The sequence below is a fragment of the Myotis myotis genome, unplaced genomic scaffold, assembly GCF_014108235.1.
Source record: "Myotis myotis isolate mMyoMyo1 unplaced genomic scaffold, mMyoMyo1.p scaffold_m19_p_7, whole genome shotgun sequence".
NCBI lineage: Eukaryota > Metazoa > Chordata > Mammalia > Chiroptera > Vespertilionidae > Myotis > Myotis myotis.
The window spans coordinates 59,583,620-59,603,693 of NW_023416379.1; the positions used below are offsets into that span (position 1 = coordinate 59,583,620).

The following is a 20,074-nucleotide window of genomic DNA, read 5'->3' on the forward strand; positions in this document are numbered from 1 at the left end:
TATAGTTGTTTGCATATAAATAGAGGTTTCTAAAGAACTTGGGTTAATTCAAAATTATTGGATGTATTAGAATTATTTTATTATTTATTACATCTGGCTTACATTTTCTTTAAAACAAGGTCTTGTTGTTTTTTTTTAAAAACAACAACAACAACAACAACAACAAAAAAAAACAAAGAAAAAAAACAGCCTCTCTTGCCCGGCATGGCTTAGTGGTTGAGCTTCAACTTATGAACCAGGAGGTTGAGGTTCAATTCCTGGTCAGGGTATATGATTTGGCTATATAGTATAAACATATTCCTTTCCATTCCTCTCTGAAATCAATAAAAATATATTAAAAAAACAAAAAAACAGCCTTCCTAACTAATTCAAAATTCAGAGTTAGACTTGCTATGCATTTGCTCTCCTGAATAAATTATAAAATGTTCTGTTTTCTCAGTTTAAACTTTTCCCTAATATTTATTGTTGATGGTAATTTTTCTTTAATTTGGTTTAACTCTTCTCTTGGAAGAGTGGTTGGATTATTGTCAATAATAATGATTATTGCCAACATTTATGGAGCTCTTACTCTGTGTCAGACACTGTACATGGAGTATTTTATTTTTCCTAAGAACCCCCCTTTTTATCATAAGGCCAGAGAGACTAAGTAACTTGCTCAGGTTTATTCAGCTTGTAAATGGGGGAGGTAGTATTCCAATGCTGATGGCCTGACTTGAGAGTCCATACTCAGAACCTTGATAATTCCTCTAGGTTAGGAAGAAAGGGCCTACAAGACATCAAAGAGCTTGACTTTTAATGAGAGGGTCTCAGATTATTCCTGACATAAGATACACTTGTGAAGATTTGGAATGGAGAGGGAAAGGGTGCCACAGAAGGAATGACTTTGTGATATCCATGTTTACTAGGAAATTTCACATTTAATCAGCACACATCAACTCTCTGACATATTATTTCTTCACTAAAAAGAAAAGGACAGTTGATTCTCCATCTGTAGTGTCCATTGCCTACCCCATCATTTTGGAAAAATCTTACTCTCGGTTTCCATGATGTTATTCTCTTCCTTCTCCTCTGGCTACTTTGAAACCATTTATTTCTCCCAGCCTTCCCATAAGTGTTCCCCCACGATTCATTCCTTGCTCATTTTACTCTTTGTGCTCTTTTTATTCTATGTGCTCTTCTCCTTGTGACTTCAAACACGGGTGTGATTTTCATTGCCAGACTCCTATGTGTCTGCAGCCCAGGCAGTCCTCTGCGGCTGAGAGCCCACTGGATACTTCCTCTTACATGCCGCACAAGTACTTCAAACACAAGATGTTTAAAGTTTACCTGATCATCTCCTTCCAGATCTACTCCTTTTCCTTTATGCTCTGTCCTGGATCATGACTTCACCATCTATATGCCACCAGCCACTCCAGAAATCTGGGAGTAATCCTGAACTTTCAGTCTCACCTCTTATATCCATATCAGTCACCAAGTCTATAGATTTATTCTTGTAACTTTCTTATCTGCCTATGTTTTCTATCACCAGTGCAGTTTCCATCATTTCTTGCAATTTAGTGGTCTCCAAGTTTGGCTGCCCATCAGAATCACCAGGGGCACTTTGAGATTATAGTGTTGGGTCCTACCCACAGAGATTTTGATTCAGTAGATCTGGGGTGGGGCCTAGGAATCTGTTTTTTAACAAGCAGATGATTCTTATCAGATTCTCCCAGGTCTGATCTAACCTATACATCTTCAATTTCCTGCCATCTCTCCTTGTATAACCCCTACTTCAGGCCTGCTCTGTTGCTAAAATAAGTGCTTTTTGCTTTTTGCTTTTGGGCTATATGTTTGTACATATGTTTTTCTCCCTCCCTATATGCTTGACAAATTTCTCTTTTATTCTTCAAGAATAAACATTGTTTATTCTCTCCTGTCCTAACATTGTTCTTTAGACTAGCCTCTGATATTGTTTTCAGTATCCTGCACAGCAATTGATTTTTCATGTCTGTCTTCTCCTCTAATAGATGGGTTTTGAGAGGTCAAGGAACAAGTAACCTGCCCCAAATCACTTAGATCAGAAGAGGTGGAGAGTCTGACTTGAAAGTCTGTTCTAGTTACCCTTAAAATCTCTGGGATTTTAAGATACAAATCAGGTTAGGAATAAAAGCCTATTGATGGGTCATGGATACAGACAACAGTATGGTGATTACCAGAGGGAGGGGGGCTGATGAAGGCAGGTGGAAGAGGGTAAATGAGAGATAAATGGTTTACTTCCATAAGTAAATTAGACTTTGATGCACACCATGTAATGTTCAGATGATGTATTGTAGAATTGTGTACTTGAAACTATATAATTTTATTGACTAATGTAACCCCAATAAATTCAATTTAAAAAACCCTGTTGGTGGAGGGTTTTTTTAAGGGAAGCCCCATTTAAACAGATGATTTTTCTTCCCATTTTTTATAAAGGTATAATTTACACATAATAAAATTAACTCTAATTTTTAATGATTAATTTGTGAGGTTTTTTTTTTTACTTTTTTTTTATTGTTTTATTGCTTAAAGTATTACAAAGAGTATTACATATGTCTCTTTTTTTCCCCCGCCCTTGACAATCCCCTGTAATTTGTGAGTTTTGACACATACGGTTGTATAAACATTACATGGCTTTAATACAGATAAAATTATATAATGTTTGTAAATAAATCAGTCCCACTTGGCATGAGCTTTATGAAGCAGCCACAGTGTTTTAAATAGAAAGTATTTCCCAAGAAAGAGTTAACCCTAAAGGGTCTGGGAGGGTTAAAGTAATGTGTCTTGGTAATTCTTTTTTTCCAATTTCAAAAAATTGATTGGAGAGAGAGAGAGAGAGAAAGAGAGAAACATCAATGTGAGAAACATAGATGTGAGAGAAACATCTCATGAACTTGCTCATGAACTAGACTTACTTGATTTAATATTTAGCTTTAGGTTTGCTTAAATTTACTTTAAAACCAGGATAGTGAACTCATTACCAAAAAATAAATTTCTACTTACAGAAAGAAAGACCCAATAGTTAGAATTTTCTGAATTTAGGGATAACTTAGCTCCCTAAAACTTCTCATTGGTTCTAATTCTGTACTCTGAAAATAGAGAATAAATCTAATCTTTCTTTATATCCTTTGGTATGTGATGAAGTCTCTTCTTTTTGCAGGCTAGACATCCTTCCTCCTATCCCATCACGCTTTGTGTCATGGTTTCCAAAGCATTCGTGGTCCTAGGCCAGGTCTGCCAGCTGCAGCACCTAAGAAAATGTGAAACTTGGTTTCTTTGAGTGTCTCTTGTTTGTTTTTTTCTGTTAAGGGAACTTTTGTAGGTCTCTCATTTTCTTTCACTTGAATTCTATCTTAAAATATCATTTGTACCCATAATTTAGAAAGAAATTAGGAAATTTTCTCCCTTAAATTTTTTCCTTTTTATTAAATTTATTTGGGGTGACACTGGTTAACAAAATTATACAGGTTTCAGGTGCACAGTTCTATAGCACATCATCTGCACTGTATTGTGTGTCCATCACCATTTATCCCCCTTATGGCCTCCTCCACTTGCCTCCACCCTTCTCTCCTTCTGGCACACTGTTGTCCATGTCTATGAGTTTTTTCTCTTTTTGCTCAGTATCTCAAAATGAATGGACATGGTGACTGAGTGGCACTGGAATAGCTGGCAGGATACATGGGGCTATTGCTCCGCCTTCTTGGGCAAGTCTCTTAAGCTCTCTGAATCTAATTTTTAAGATAAAGGGATCATTTCTAAATCGTGCAAGAGTAGGCCCTCGAAGCCGCAGCTGCCTCATGGCCCGGATCTCTCCCCTCCTCCCCCCGCAACTGGTCCAGAAGGTCATTCTGGAATGTCTTTCTGCCGTCCGATCTAATTGGCGTATTGGCTCTTTATTATATAGGATAGGCTCAAAATAAGAGCAAAGTCACTAAGACACAAAGGCATAAGCATATTAATAAACCTATTAATACTATAAAGTATAAAATTGAGACAGTTTGATTAGAGTCAGTTTATATGTGTGCCATATAGACCTCCTCCAAAAAAACTTTTCAAACAGAGATTTCCCAAGAATGTTACATAAAAGCCAGTTGAATTTTGATATTCCTGATGACAGAATTTGACTCTAGTGGTGGCAGGAGGGACAGGATTTTTTAATAGAATCCCCCCTCCCACTAATAAATTCATGGTATTGGATCCCACCCATAACTGTGTAGGATTAGGATATTGACAACATACTAGAAAAATATATTCTTTTAATCTAATATGCATAATCTATATTTGGATTCAGTGTAACTTAAATGAATAGGGCACGTAATTTACAATTAAGTTATTTAAACATTTGATTTAATGAAAAACTGGATAATTCATTTTTAAAAATTTATTTTTATTGTTGACACTATTACAGATATCCCCCATTTTTCTCCCTCTTTGCCCACCTCCTCCCCTGGCCTTCACCAGACTTTTGTCTGTGGCCATGGGCTATGTATATATGTTCTTTGGCTAGTCTCTCTACCTTCTTGATAATTCATTATGTTAACGTAATACAGATTATATAAAGCTTCAGTACTCATTATTTTCCTTGACTGTTCTATTTCCTTATAATTTAATTTTATTTTTTTTTTGGTTCAAGACTTGAGGGGACCTGTTAGTAATAGTGAATTTTCATATTGTTGTATAACTCTATTGTGATGCACTCAGTCCTTCTTTTTAGTGGAAAAGGAAACATGCTGGGCATTTGAATGTTGTTAGAGTACTAACTGAAATATTAATGCAAGTAAATTCAGAAGGACACAAATAACTGCAAAGGTGGGAAATTTCATGGAAATATTGTAGCATGGGAATTGTTATGTTGTTGTTCAGGTCGCTGACAATTACTACAACTTTCATAATAATCATTGGAAGTGGAATTTTTGAGAGCTGGAAGGGCTAATTTGAGAAGGATCTTGTGTGAAATGTGGCCTCTCTATAGGCAGAAAGTGATTGTTAAGTGGTTGCTGCATGAATGCATGACGTGTGTTGTTGGGCAAAGAAGTAAGGGCATTGCCTTTTTTCTCTTGGAGAAAGCATTAAAGACATTAAGCCTCATAGGGCACACATGTACTCACTAAATACCTGGTTGAGGTGGTGTTAACTTGAGGTTAAAGTTGTGTACCAAAATAGAGGAGTATCTGGCAATAGCTGTAGGAAGGGGTTGTACACTGAAGAAGCCTTGAATATCAGTAAATGTGCAGTTGGATTTCACTGAAGGGATCGAGAATAAAGGACTGATATGAAAAAATCCACTCTTCATTTATTCATTAAATAAATTTTTAGGCGCCTTGATAGGCCTTGCAATATAAGAATGAAAGACCCAGCCCCTGCCTTCAGGGAGATTACATTTTAAAGGAAGGTGACTGAACAAGGTGATGAGTGCTCTAATGCAGTGGTCGGCAAACCGCGGCTCGCAAGCCACATGCGGCTCTTTGGCCCCTTGAGTGTGGCTCTTCCACAAAATACCACGTGCGGGCGTGCACGTACAGTGCAATTGAAACTTCGTGGCCCATGCGCAGAAGTCGGTTTTCGGAAAGCAGATAGATGAAACAAGTGTACAAAACGGAGTGTGGATGGGAGAATTGGAAGGTGTCGACCTCAGCGAACGTACTTCATCAGATTGAGGACGTTTTTAGCAAAGGCCAGCTTAAGAGTACCCTAATTAAGTTAATAACAATGTACCTACCTATATAGTTTAAGTTTAAAAAATTTGGCTCTCAAAAGAGATTTCAATCGTGTACTGTTGATATTTGGCTCTGTTGACTAATGAGTTTGCCGTCCACTGCTCTAATGGAACAGAAACATGTGTAGGTGCTTTGGCAGTATAAAATGGGTCTCCTGGTCAGTGAAAATTGCCTATTTTCTTGATCCGCTTTTCCTCACCTTCAATTCCATTCTTCCTCGTAATTATTATTTTAAAAAGTAACAATTTTCAGAAGTTAAAAAAACACTAAGGGATCACCTAGTTTCTTGGTATTTAAAAGTTGGTCCATGGAATATTAGCATAGCCTCAGTTGGAGCTTTCTAAAAAATGCAGAATCTTCCTAAAAATGGGCTACATCCCAGCCTTACTGAGTCAGACACTGTATTTTAGCATCTCCTTCCTCCCCAGGTGATTCTTCTTCTTCTTCTTCTTCTTCTTCCTTCTTCCTTCTTCCTTCTTCCTTCTTCCTTCTTCCTTCTTCCTTCTTCCTTCTTCCTTCTTCCTTCTTCCTTCTTTTTCTTCTTTCTTCTTCTTCTTCTTTCTTCTTTCTTCTTTCTTCTTTCTTCTTTCTTCTTTCTTCTTTCTTCTTTCTTCTTTCTTCTTTCTTCTTTCTTCTTTCTTCTTTCTTCTTTCTTCTTTCTTCTTTCTTCTTCTTCGTTGGAGAAGCACTAATCTAGTTTACCCCATATCTGGTTTTATAGATGAAGGACATGAAGACATTGTGCCCATGAACATTATTGTTCAGAACATCCTTTGAAGACAGTAGGAATTCTGTGTGTGGATTAGAGTGAGAAATGATCTTTGATGTTAGAAATTAGAATCTCTTTACAGATGAATTTATCTTCCTTTCTTTGTTACATAGCTTATTCCTTAAAGCAGTCCTTTTGCTCTTTTTTCAATGTCATGGAAAAAAAAAAGTACCTGCCCTCAAGTTTGTGGATAAGAATAGCACACTATAGCAGCTCCTTCTTTAGTGACCTGAAGTAGAGAAGGCTTTAAGGTTTAGGGAGTTTGTGTTAAACTTTTATATAATGTAGAAAAATAAAGATCTAAATAGATAAGTACCCCTATATTTTAAGGAGGCCTTTGGCATAGAAAGATATGATCAGAGAAAGATAAAATGCTAACATTAAGGAAAAGTGTACAATTACTGATAGGACCATAGTGACACAATGTCTTCAAACAAAAATACCACTCCTCCCTCCTATGAGAGATTTACTCTCTCTCCTGTCCTTTTAAGTGTTTTAGTTTATTTTAAGTCTGGAATATGTTCTGATTCAAATGGTAGAACCATAATTTCCATGAATAGACAGATAATAGACTTCCTATAAGCTATGAAATAAAGTCAGTTTTTCTTGTTCTCGTATTTGTTTTCTTAAAGTCACTGTTCTACCTTGATAGCAACTCTTATTTTATAGAAACCATAGTTATTATATTACTTCCTGACTTTGGAGACTATGATTAAATATTGTTTCAGTTGTGTTTTATGTCTTGAATCTTATTTTCTTTTGATAGTATATAAAAACATTCATTTAGTTTTAAGTAAAATATTTTGAAATATAATTAATATGTAGTTTTATTAAAATGGACAGTTTAAAATACGGGACATTGTAATGAGCAAGTAAATTAAATTTATTTTGTTAGCTTTGGGAACTGGCTAAAAGGTAGAATTATTATTATTTTTTTTTACTATTTTAAAAGTATATAATATTCCTGAAAATAGAACATAGAAATGCTTTGCTTTACCAAGAAGAAATTAGACATTAGTTTCACAATCTTTTAAATGCTGTTTAACTTTTAGAAATATAAAATTTAATTTTAATATCTCCTTAAAATGTATTAGAAAATTAATTTTTGTTAACTGCATATTTCATTTTCATGCTTGTCTTAGAAATATTTTACTTCTGGCAGAACCTTTGTAAAATTGATTCATGGATGCCTATTTCAATATTAAGGACACTTTATTTATTTTAAATGAAATAGTGTGTTATATATATATTTACACATATGTAAAGTAAATGATTTATAGCTTTAGAGAAAAACTATAAATTGGTTATGTTTATGGGTAAAAAAATAGACTCATGTTCTCAAGGAAAATTTTGGAAAAATGTCTTGAATATGATGATTACCATTTAAATAAATTATAGAACTGTAATGATCTCTAAGTTAATATCCCAAATATAACTACTTTTGTCTTCAGTATCCAGAAATATCCCAGGAAATGGCTTTTATTGCTCCACACCTCTTCAGTTTACTAATTCTTTCCTGTCTTAAACATAGGAGGGAGCAACTTCCAAACTGCACTGATAAATTTCACATTTAATATGGAAGACAAGTTTCTCCTTAAAGTATTTTTCTGTCTATGAAGTGTCTCATTAACTTGTCATCTCATCCCAAGTTTGTCCTATGTTTTTAGTAAGCTTTACTTCTTGACTTTGTTCTCTAGGTTCTCTGTAAAACCTAACATGTGACATAAGTAACAAAACTTCGTTTTCAAAAGCTGCTCACAAGACTTCGTCTTGTTTCTTTGGTTTTTATGTCATGTATTTTTGTTGGGACTCAGAGGACAATGATCTGTATTTGGTCAGTTTAGGAAAACCAAGTTGAAACACAATTCCTAAAAAATTCATTTTATAAAACATATTGTTTAATGAATTTTATGTTATTTTGTTCTCCCTGTAGATAAACGTGTGGAAAATTGGCCTCTAATGCAGTCTCCATGGCCTACGCTTTGTATAAGTACTCTTTATCTGCTGTTCGTGTGGCTGGGCCCAAAGTGGATGAAGGCCAGAGAACCTTTTCAGATGCGCTTAGTACTCATTGTCTATAATTTTGGGATGGTTTTGCTTAATCTTTTTATCTTCAGAGAGGTATGTTTACTAAACTCACTTTATATTTCCCCTGGGTTATTGGAAATTAAAAAAAGAGAATAAATATGTAAAACCATCATTGTAACATTGTACCACAAAGTACCTTAGTTACTCGCAAGCATGTCAAACTCAAAGGCTAACACGGGCCAAATAAACGAGGCATGCGGCCCGTGGGCCACGAGTTTGACATGCTTGCTCTAAAAGTAAATTTTATATTATTGACATTTTCCATTTTTGGATAATAAAAATATAAAACGTACATAAGGTATAGGACAGGTGTTTAAAAGGAAATTTTGAAGTAGGCAGACTGGGTTCTGAAATAACCCTTATGAGTTATTCTGACATTGGAAATTATTTAACTTTTCTGAGACTCATTTTCCCACAAATGGGGAAAATACCTACCTCTAGGGCAGTGATGGCCAACCTATGACACGCGTGTCAGAGGTGACACGCGAACTCATTTTTTTGGTTGATTTTTCTTTGTTAAATGGCATTTAAATATATAAAATAAATATCAAAAAAATAAAAATTTGTTTTACTATAGTTGCAAATATCAAAAAATTCCTATATGTGACACGGCACCAGAGTTAAGTTAGGGTTTTTCAAAATGCCGACACGCCGAGCTCAAAAGGTTCGCCATCACTGCCTAGGGTATCAGAGATAAAAGTGAAGTAACTTTTGCATAGTATTTAGCACATATTAAGTACTCAGTAAATAGTTGCACATATTTATTTATAATTCTTACTCGGCAGTTTCAGGTTCGTAACTGATCAAACTATGCAGATGTAAAATACCAATTTCAAATTAAATCCTATTATATAATGTCATTGTAATTTGGATTGAAGGTAAAATGAGTTCACTGTTATACAACTATTGCTACTAATCATTGTATACTTTTCTTGGCACTAGCAAATTCTTTAATTGACAACTTAGGCTACGGAATCTCAACTTGGTAAAAACCTTTTATTTATTTGGTACTTTTACCTACTAATTTGTTAGATACAAACCACTTGAGATCAAGAATAAAAATCAATACAACTCTTAGATCTGAGGAATGGTCAATCAAAATTTCTCTTAATATTATGAAGTAGATAGAATTGATGTCTTAGTCCAAAAATTACATGTGATTTTTAATTTATTCTAAATTTCAGAAAATTGAGACAGTAAATTGTAAATATTCCAACACATTAAATATTTAATGCATTTGAAATATTTTAGATAATATTACTTTTAAAAATAATTTCAAAGATTGCATATTGTATTTAGGGCTCTTAAATGCTGTATCTACTAAAACTTTACTCCCAATGTTATTCCCTTTTTTTCCAGTTATTCACGGCATCCTATAAAGCAGGATATAGCTATATTTGCCAGAGTGTGGATTATTCTGATAATGTTAATGAAGTCAGGGTAAGTACATTAACTCTTAACCACAGAAGATTTAATTTTATAGTCCCCAGTCTGTGAAAAACATACTTTTATATAGTGGTAGAAGTGTACGGGATTGTTTTGTGTCAGTAAAGCTATTTTTTTTCAAGTACATAATTAAAAATATGTTTTCTTACCTACCGTGTTTTGCATTTGGTGTGTGAGTGTGAATTCATGTTGGGTTACTAGATTGCAGTACTTTAAAAAAAGTTCTATGCTTAATGTAAAGATATTTTAGATTTTTGTTGTTTTTGGTCAAGAATAGAAATTCATAAAGAGATTCTAATTTTTTGTTAAGAAAGTCTGAGGAAAAACAAATGTTTTATGGTATACCACAATTTTTATAGGTATAGACTCAGTTTTTATTATATTTGCAGGAAATAAACCAATAGTAATAGAATGTTACCATATTTTACTCTCTAATCACCTACATTAATAAATTTACCATTTTATTCAAATGGAAAAAATAATAGTTATTTTATTAAGTATTTATCAAACTGCTCTTGTGTTTGTGGTTCATATTTAAAGATATATACACATAAAACATGTAAACATGTTATATGTTTTATGTTACATGTAATATACGTAGTAATAATGTGATATGTAGTAGCTTCCCTTGAAAACACTAGCTTTTTGGAATTGGGGTTGGATAATATAAATAGCAATAGTCATCAAGACCCAAGATCAAACTGCTTTAATGTACTTACTATGATATGTCCATGCCTTCATTTCCTTATTAGAAGATTTATGTGCCGATGAAAAAAAATCACTCCTTTGGTTGTCATAATTCGTTTTATTCATTTAGCATATGTGTACTGAATATCAGTTATATGCAGATAGTGTGAGGGGCACTGAAGACGCGGAAAAGACAGGGGAACCCTGCCTTTATGGAGTTGACATTCTTGTGAAGGGTGGCAGAGGCAAACAATAGTCATGTAACAAATGGGAGGCAAGAAAATCAGACCTGTGGTATGACTGAAAAGGATGAGGGGAATACTTCATTTAAATTTCTTGTCTAGGAAAAAAAATTTTTCTGATAACCATATTGTCAGAGAACCTCCTCAGGGAGAAGAAAAGGAAAAAGTGTTTAACTTGCTTTCTTTTAGGACTGCACTTAGAAAAACCCCTTGGGTGAAACAACAAACTAATATTTTTAAGATAAAGATTTAAAATATCGCCCTGGCCTGCATAACCAGTCACTTCTTCAAGAAATTAGCTATTGTGAGACTGTGAACTAGGAGGAGAGAGAACCAGAGATTCGCAACAGATTGCATGTGAAATTTTCCTCCCTGTCTTTTCTCCTCTTAATATTAGATGTAGTAGAATAAATATTTTACTCAGAGACTTGTTTTTGTATTTGTTGTTATGTAGCCAAGAAGTATCACTTTTCACTCTGATGTAGCTATTCAAAGGTATCTAATACAGTTTGCAAATGAAAGATAGGAATTATTTATTACTATTCATAAATTGTGGCTAATTTAGAGGCCCAGTTTTTTTGGGGGGGAGGATAAGGCATTATCTTTTACCTTCTAGATAAAGTTTACTATGCCAAAATGGTTACTTTATTTTAAGGTACTAACATAATAGTGAATATTAAATATATTGTGTTGCTGTGAGTAGTTAACTATTTTAAGCCTATTTTTAACCATATTATTATGCAAGCAAATTCAGTGAATAATTCTCAATCTGTAAATAAAAGATTTTATTTTCTCTTTGGCCCACACTTTATGTAATTTTGTTTTTCAAAAGAAAAAACAAACAGCCAAAACCCCATGATATCCAACAGGTGCAGGGATAAAATAAGGGATCTGTTAACTCTAAAACGTCTAAGCCTATGAATGAATCTGTTAGACAACACCTGACACATAAAGGCTTATTCAGTTAGGTACTCCCTAGGGCACATATCACAAAAAGTACTTGACATAAAAAGTTGAGTTTAGGCTTCTGTTATAATAGAATTCTTTAAAATACTTTAAAACATATATACAGAGGTCACCTCTCACTGGATCCTTGGCTCCTTAATCTCAGCAGTATAGTAATCCTTCTGTACCATCTGGTGTCTTAATTAGAGCCCCCCAAAGAAAAGACTTATTTATGTAAGCAGGATTATATTTATGACCTAGGAAATGTTTGTTGTTTCTGTTTATTTATTTTAATCTGCTATTTTAAAGATTTTACTGCCTAATGCAGACTTCTGTGATTAGGTACTTTGTTGCATGTGTTAAAGTGAAAGAGAGAGAGATAGACACTAACAGAGACTGGTTGCTATCCATAAACGTACTTACAAGAATATGAGGTATAATATAGACTAAGCATGAACGATTGAAGTGCAATGTACCTATACAAAGTAAATGCCTCAGTTTCTTTACCAAATTGAAAAACATAGCAATGTGAATGTATTTACAGCTCTTGGTACTGCAGCAGTTTGGTACTGTGTGGATCCAGCTATGTATCATGAAATATTTTCTATATTGTTAGTACAGAGTAGAAACAGATTTGGACTCTGGTCTTTCTCATTTTCCCCCATGGATAGATGCCTAGATTTCACACCTTCTTAAGCAAAAATGATTTCATTCCTCGTACATTTTGTGTAGTGAAAATTATTTAGGACTTATATACAATGAGTAGAAAACTATATGATGATACCAATAATAATGCTTTTCTTTCTTTATACAGATAGCTGCTGCTCTGTGGTGGTACTTTGTATCTAAAGGAATTGAGTATTTGGACACAGTGTTTTTTATCCTAAGGAAGAAAAACAACCAAGTCTCTTTCCTTCATGTATATCATCACTGTACAATGTTTACATTGTGGTGGATTGGAATTAAGTGGGTCGCAGGGGGACAAGGTGAGCATTTTCAGAAACATATCTGAATTTATTAAATTATGTAAATATGTTGGATGGAAAGTAATGAGAACCTGGGAATTTGAGTTGGTCCATAATTTAACTTGCTTTCATGATTATTTCTGTATTAATTTCATTGTAAAGAAATTTGAAGAAAGTAAAGCTTTAGCTTTACTTGCCTGTGACTTTTTGCCTGTGACTACTTTAACACTAAAGATTTGTCCCAGAGAGAGCATAAAATAATTATAAATGTAGAAAATAATATTTTGATGGGGAGCAGTTCCAGTAGTTTTCATCCAAAGGATATCAAGATATAGCTTCTCGGTCTGAAGGCTCCATTCCAGTTTAAGCCAAGAGCCCACTCCTGCTCTATAATATGCCGTAAAATCAGCATGTTGATTCTTACCCAAAGGAAATTATATATTGCTTTGTTAATGTTAAAGATAATCTGAATTCATAGTTTGGCTAAGATCTGCCTCTAGCTTTTCAGATGCCTGTAGATTGAAGATGATTTACATTCCTCTGATGAGGACCCATGGTACAAGACATTATAGTACAGTTCACCACACTTAAAATTATTTAGAAGCCTAAGAAATATTTTTGTAGGTATTTATATTGGCACATCTAAAGGCAATAATGAGACATTTGAAAATTTACTTAAACCATTATATGTACCATGACTTCCCCTGTCAAGAATAATAGGATGAAAAGTAATACAGGTAATTCTATATTGGGGCCCACTTAAACTACTGGAGTACCCCACTTGAAAGCTCACTATTTTGAAAGTCCTTTGCATTTGGAGAACATCCATTTTATATGTTAAAACCTGAGTGTAAACATTAAAAATATCTAGCATGCTCTGACGAGAAAGCTTTTCAATAGTACTATTTTACAACATTTATTCCTAATCTTTACTCAAGATTGTTAGGAAATAAAGTAGACTCATTTGTTTCATATCCAGATAGTTTATTGACCAATAAAATTTTCTCTAACTTGTAATTTCCTCTTTTTTTAAAGCATTTTTCGGAGCCCAGCTGAATTCCTTCATTCATGTGATTATGTACTCATACTATGGGCTAACTGCATTTGGCCCATGGATTCAGAAGTATCTTTGGTGGAAACGATACCTGACCATGTTGCAACTGGTGAGTAAAATGCTTCTAAAGTTTCTTCTGGCGCAACACTGAACATGTTTGAGTTTATTGTAAAGTGCTGAGTGATTTTTGACAATTTTCTATTACAAATTCAACTCTATGAGCCAGCTTTGGGAGTTGAGGTTGCTTGGCTCTGAGCTACCTGTTCATAGACTTATGGGTTATGGCCACTTGCTTTTTAAATGTCTTTAAAAGACTAGACTAGCTCTTGTCTAAGAGAATATTCTTTAAAAATAAATATCTGTGAAGTGGATGAGTAAAGATCTAAGCACACCACAAAGTACATATACTCATATATGTCTAGAAAAATAATATAACTCTTTCTTAGGTGATTTTAAAAATATTTACTTAAAATATTATTTTTCTCTTCATCCTGTTTGCTGTTCCAGTTTTCAGTAATTGTTAACAAATCCCATACATTTAGAATGAAAGTTGAAGAAAAGGCATAGAGCCAAGAAAGGGTTGAGGTAAAGGAAGGGAACAAGGACTGGAGAACTCCTCTTATTTCTCCAACACCAATTCCTCAGAGAGCAGAGCTAGGCATTTTCAATTGCTAGTCTTTGGAGTAGACAGTTTCCAGCACATTCCCAGTAGGACTTCATATAGCATTTGGGTGCTTCAGTGTAACATTCAGAGCTAGGCACTAGCCCAGTAATGAAACTGGAAACCCAGACCAACCTGGTAGTATTCTTCAAGCCTTGGAATTTATTATAATTTGCTTTAATCATAGCATGCACACAATTTTATCAGTGAAATCACATTTGGAAATATTATCCATCTCTGCTTTAAGTTGCCAAACAGCTGCCAAACAGTAACCAAACAGGAAACACAACTTTTGGCGAATGCTGGTGTGAAGGATTCATTTGTAATTAAAATGCTACAGGAAGCTTCCTTCAGTTTTTGTGTAAGCTGTTTATACAGTTTGTGTAATTTATTTCTCTTAGTAATTAGTAAGTGGTCCCAAGAAAATGAAGAGATTACAAAAATAACATGAACTATTGATACCTATTTTGTTGGAGCCTGCACCTGACTCTCCTTGAGCGATGCTGTACTCAGTCACACCCACAGACACACCCTTTTTCGGTGATGCCAGTTCAAGAACCATTGTGAAATCAAAAGTTCTTAAAATCTGGATTTGCCATGGAAAATTTTTTAAGTGTTTAGCGTGATATAAGTTTGGGGCTTACCTGGAATAAATTATTTTAATAATATTTGATATAATAATACTGATAATGATATCCTTAAAGAGAAACCACAAAAGTCCATTCCAAATAGGATGTTAATGTATGAAGGGTAGTGTATTTCCAGTTCTCACAACAGATAATCATGTAGGCTAATCTTGTAAATACATAACACTGGTTAACACCATGAAATTCATAATTTTTATCTTGAGAACCTTTCATTTATTAATATATTTGAATTTAAACTGATTTGCCTTATCTTAATTAAAAGCATCTTCATTTTGGTTTTTCTCTTTTTAAAAACTCTTCAAGTTGAAAGTGATTCTCTCTTTTTGCACTATTTTCAACTACCTACTAAATTTTACCAAAGATCTTAGCTTTTAAAGAATAGTGTTAATGCAAATGCCTATTACTTGTCTGCTATTTTGTAAGAAGTTCATTTTAAAACTATAGATACCAATTTACTGACAATTTTGTGGAATGAAATAGGTCTAAAATGTGGGAGCAACACAAAAATTGAAGAGCCTCCAATACTATTACTTTACTCTCTTAGGCCACTGATATTCTCTCTCATTAGATGATATTATTCACTAGAGGCCCAGTGCATGAAATTTGTGCATTGGTAGGGATCCTAGTGGCTGCCAGCTGCCTTCCGGGGTCTCCCTCCCTTTCCCCGGTTGGCGCCCTGCCCCCAGTCGAACTCCCAGAAAAACTCCCTGTTGGGACAATTTGCATACTGTGTTTTTATTATATAGGATTATTATCCAGCAGATATTCATTGAGTCCAGACACTGTGCCAAAGACTCAGGAATCATCATAGCAAAACAGTGTCCTGCCCTTTGGAGTTACATACGAGTGGAAAGATGGGTGATCCAGAAGTCAATTTTTGATAGCTGTCATTCTTATAAAGGAAAAACCCACACAAAACAAAAACCCTTTGGTGAATGAGATTGAAATGGCCAGTTGGGTGGAAGCACTTTAGTTCTAGTCATCAGGAAGCCTTGCTGAGGAGAAGGCATTTGAGCAGCTACCTGAATGAGCAAGAGCCAGGAGTGGGAGCCAGAGAACTATTAAACTTTGGATAAGGTGGCAGAATTTGGGCCTGTCAGCTATCTAGAAGATTCTGAAGTTGTTTGCTATGCATTTGCTTCTGTTTTCCAGGTTCAGTTCTTTGTGACCATTGGACACACAGCAATGTCTCTTTACACGGATTGCCCCTTCCCGAAGTGGATGCACTGGGCTCTGATTGCCTACACAATCAGCTTCATATTTCTCTTTCTCAACTTCTACATTCGGACATATAATGAGCCTAAGAAATCAAACACTGGAAAAACAGCTGTGAATGGTATTTCAGCCAATGGTGTGAACAAATCAGAAAAACTGGTGATAGAAAATGGCAAAAAGCAGAAAAATGGAAAAGCAAAAGGAGAGTAAATTGAACAAGGTCTTAACTGCTGTTGACAGTGAGGAAGCTCCCATTTCAGATAAAATTTCAGGGAAAACAAGCAAATGAGGGTTTGGGGTGGGGAGAAAAATGGCAAATGTGCTCTTATGTATTAGTGACCTTTAGATTGAGTAAAGTGTTAACTATGATACCCAGATGTTTTATTTATGAAGTTTTTATTTTAAACATTTTTTTTATTAGCTTTCATGTTGTCCAGACCAAAGCAATTGTTATGTGACTTTGGAGGCATCGTTTGTCTATTGCATGAAATTTCTCATGTATCTTACATGCAGTTATTCTTCAGTCCGATGATCACAGAAACACAGTCTTTATGAGTTTTTTGGCTAAATTACTAATTACCTACTGATTAAATCAGTTACTATACATTTGCTGGTCCAAAGCTAGAAATGCAGATACTTTAAAATTTGCACATTTGAATTCGTTTGACTGGAATGATCGAATCTCTCCACCTCTGGTTTGAATATACCTTTGTGGTTGTAATTAAATTTTTAAAATCTGATGATCTCTGTAGACTTTTAGAGGCTTGATGATGATGGTGTTGGTGAAAATAAGAAAGAATTACAGTAAAATCCTGTCTGGTGACCCAGAGGTCACCATGACTTGTGGCACAAATCACTGCGGGAAACAGTTTTTGTGAAAAGGCAGCCTTTCAATATTTCTATGACTATCAGAAATACATTATGAAAATTAAGATTATTGTCTGATTGGAACATGAAACAACTCATGTCTTTATTGGTGACATCATAAATAGTTACATTCATGTGCTGTTAGGAGACAGTATGTTGATTTTTACCAGACTTCTAATGTTTTGATTTGCGGCTGTTAACCGATTTTTCATATGTGGAAATATACCTACCTCTTCTGTTGGAAAGAACATTTAAAATTAAATAAATTTTAATTAAAAAAATCAAGGAGTCCTCTATTGTAGATCTTAATATTGACTATCCAATCCACTAGTATTTTTTTTTTTTTTTTGCTTTTTTACAAATGGGCATACACCAAATTTTTCTGTGAAACTATTCTTCTCTTTCAATGTGTTTAATTTTGGAGTGATATTTTTCTTGTGACAGAGTTGCAAGGTCTTATTTATTAACTAGATATGAAGTGTAAACCCATTTTGGTGCAATATTCCTGGCTCCTTGGTGCTCAAAAAATCATTAAATTCAGTGCTTGATTGTTACAAGGTGTCGTTAAGACACAAAATGAATAAAAATGGGAGTAGTCAGAATCAGAAAGTTAAATTTGCTGTTTACAAATGAAGTATTTCATGTAATGTAAATGAACAACTGGAAATTCACTAAGAAAGAGAAGTTGTACAGTGTCTTATTACATAGGTCAAATTGTTAGGGGTGTTGCACAGGAATCATTATGGGAAGAGAAAATGTAACCCCCCCCCAAAAAAAAAACCACAAAAAAACAAAAACGAAAGCATGAATCTTTCTAAGCATCTCAAGATGTCAAAACTGCATGTGCAGGATGTATGCTGTTTGTGCAGACCAACTATTTCAGAATATTTGTAAACTATAAAATATTTATTGTGCATTAAAATTACACACTTTCCCCCCAAAAGGTATGCAGTCATGAAAATTATAGAAAATTTGCAACAAATATAGTTGTTTGGTCTAAGAGGATTCAGCACCTGTGTTTTTGCTGCTCAGTGTGTAATGACTAGAGATTTGTAAATCTTTGTGAACATTCTGTACTGGTTCCCCAGAGCTATTTGTTCCCTGCTACCTGATTTCAGCACAATAAATATACTGCTGTGGGAAAAATGACATTTTGTTAGTCAGTTTATTATAAGGTAAATTATCTACTAGACTGGTGTTTATTCACTTCAGTTCTAAATTCTGCCGCCAATTTCTAATGCAGAAAAGAAATGAAATTAGAACTTGGATGTCTACAATTTCTGATAAAAATTTATGATAGCATAGTTTTACTTTAAAAATTAGTTGCTTTTGGATCCAGACACAAAACATATTTTTTTTCTAAATTAGTCTTACATTTGTCATTTCAAATGTAAGCTTTAACACTTTCAAATTCTATGAGCTTCTTTTTGAGCCAAAAATACAGTGGGGCAGGGGTGGGGGGAGGCTCTTGTGTCCTTATTTGTAAATCATTTAGCTCTCACTGTACCTTATCAGAGATGGTTTTAAGATGTTATAAGTATAACCTTTTCTAGTTGCTTTCATAATATCTCTACCATCACACTAAGGTGCATGCTTCATACCTAAAAGTCATTGAAGGAGGATTGCATCCTATTTTTGGTAAAACTTTGTCCCTAACTACAGAAGTGTTTTCTTACATAGAAAGCAGGGATTTTATGAAATATTTTTACTGAGTAGAAACACCTGAAGCATGTGGCAGTGCATTTTCCAATAGAGTCGATGACTGTAGCTCTTCTTTCCCTTTTCTATGTTACTCTTGACTCTGTTTTGCTGATGGACACTGACCAATGACTAATTTCAGTATTAGTATTATTAATTTAGTCATTCTCTCTTTCTACACACTCTTTGGGCTTTCAAAATTATTTCATATGGATTATTATATTCACACTTTAGAACATGGAATCTTGCCATATTTTGTAGTTTATTGGTAATATTTTAATTTACAGGTTTGTTTCATATAAGCAGCTCAGTTTCCCTATAAATAAGAAAGAATCTAGAAGTGGAAGTGATTTTTGATGTCCTACCCATTTCATAATATGACAATTTAGGCATTGTGTATTGACTATTGATGCTGAACTTTATCTCACCTTCATTAAAATGCTACATCAAGCTGAGCTGTTCACACTCTCGGCTCTTTCCTCCTCATAGCCTTAATCTCAGCCAGCTGCATTCATAGCTGTCCTATTGAGAAAAAGATGCCTGCAGGTGTACGGATATAAAGTGTGTGCTCAGTACAGACAAGGGGTCTTAGACTTAGGATCCTGCTGGGTGGTCAATAGGTCTGCAGAGTTGAGAGACACCAAGATGCTGAGCTGCATACACAGGAGCCCAGCATCGTCGCAGTAGCCATAAAACCTGTGTACTGAGATTGGTCACCTGCCACTCTGCATGTAAGCAATTTTGATGCAGTAACCTTGGGGAACAAGTCCTTTATTTTGGAATTCATGTTTAATCTTAGGTATTTTAGGCAGATGATATCTGAACCAGAAGTAGAATTGTAAAAAGGACGAGAAATAGAGGCAGATTTCTTGTTTCCAAACTCTACAAATCATGCAAGTATTAGAACTTGGTTTTCCTAATACAAATATGAAGGGAAGGCACAGCTTTTAATTTTATTATTTAAAAAAAATTTTTAAATAGTAGGATGGAACATAACTCTATGTTCCTGAAGGATTCAAAGATCTAAATTAAAAATTATAATTGACATAGAGAACCAC

At 34.4% G+C, this 20,074-nt stretch overlaps 1 protein-coding gene across 1 annotated transcript in view; it reads left to right on the forward strand.

The window, feature by feature from the left end:
• Positions 1 to 18,467, forward strand: part of ELOVL4 (ELOVL fatty acid elongase 4) — a 36,713-nt gene extending 18,246 nt beyond the window's left edge. The window contains exons 2-6 of the mRNA XM_036316798.1: positions 8,435 to 8,622; positions 9,949 to 10,029; positions 12,724 to 12,895; positions 13,910 to 14,037; positions 16,389 to 18,467. Of these exons, the coding sequence (XP_036172691.1) occupies positions 8,435 to 8,622; positions 9,949 to 10,029; positions 12,724 to 12,895; positions 13,910 to 14,037; positions 16,389 to 16,661 (842 nt within the window). The 3' untranslated portion in view covers positions 16,662 to 18,467. The remainder of the gene's footprint in view (positions 1 to 8,434; positions 8,623 to 9,948; positions 10,030 to 12,723; positions 12,896 to 13,909; positions 14,038 to 16,388) is intronic.
• The last annotated feature ends 1,607 nt before the right edge of the window (positions 18,468 to 20,074 follow it).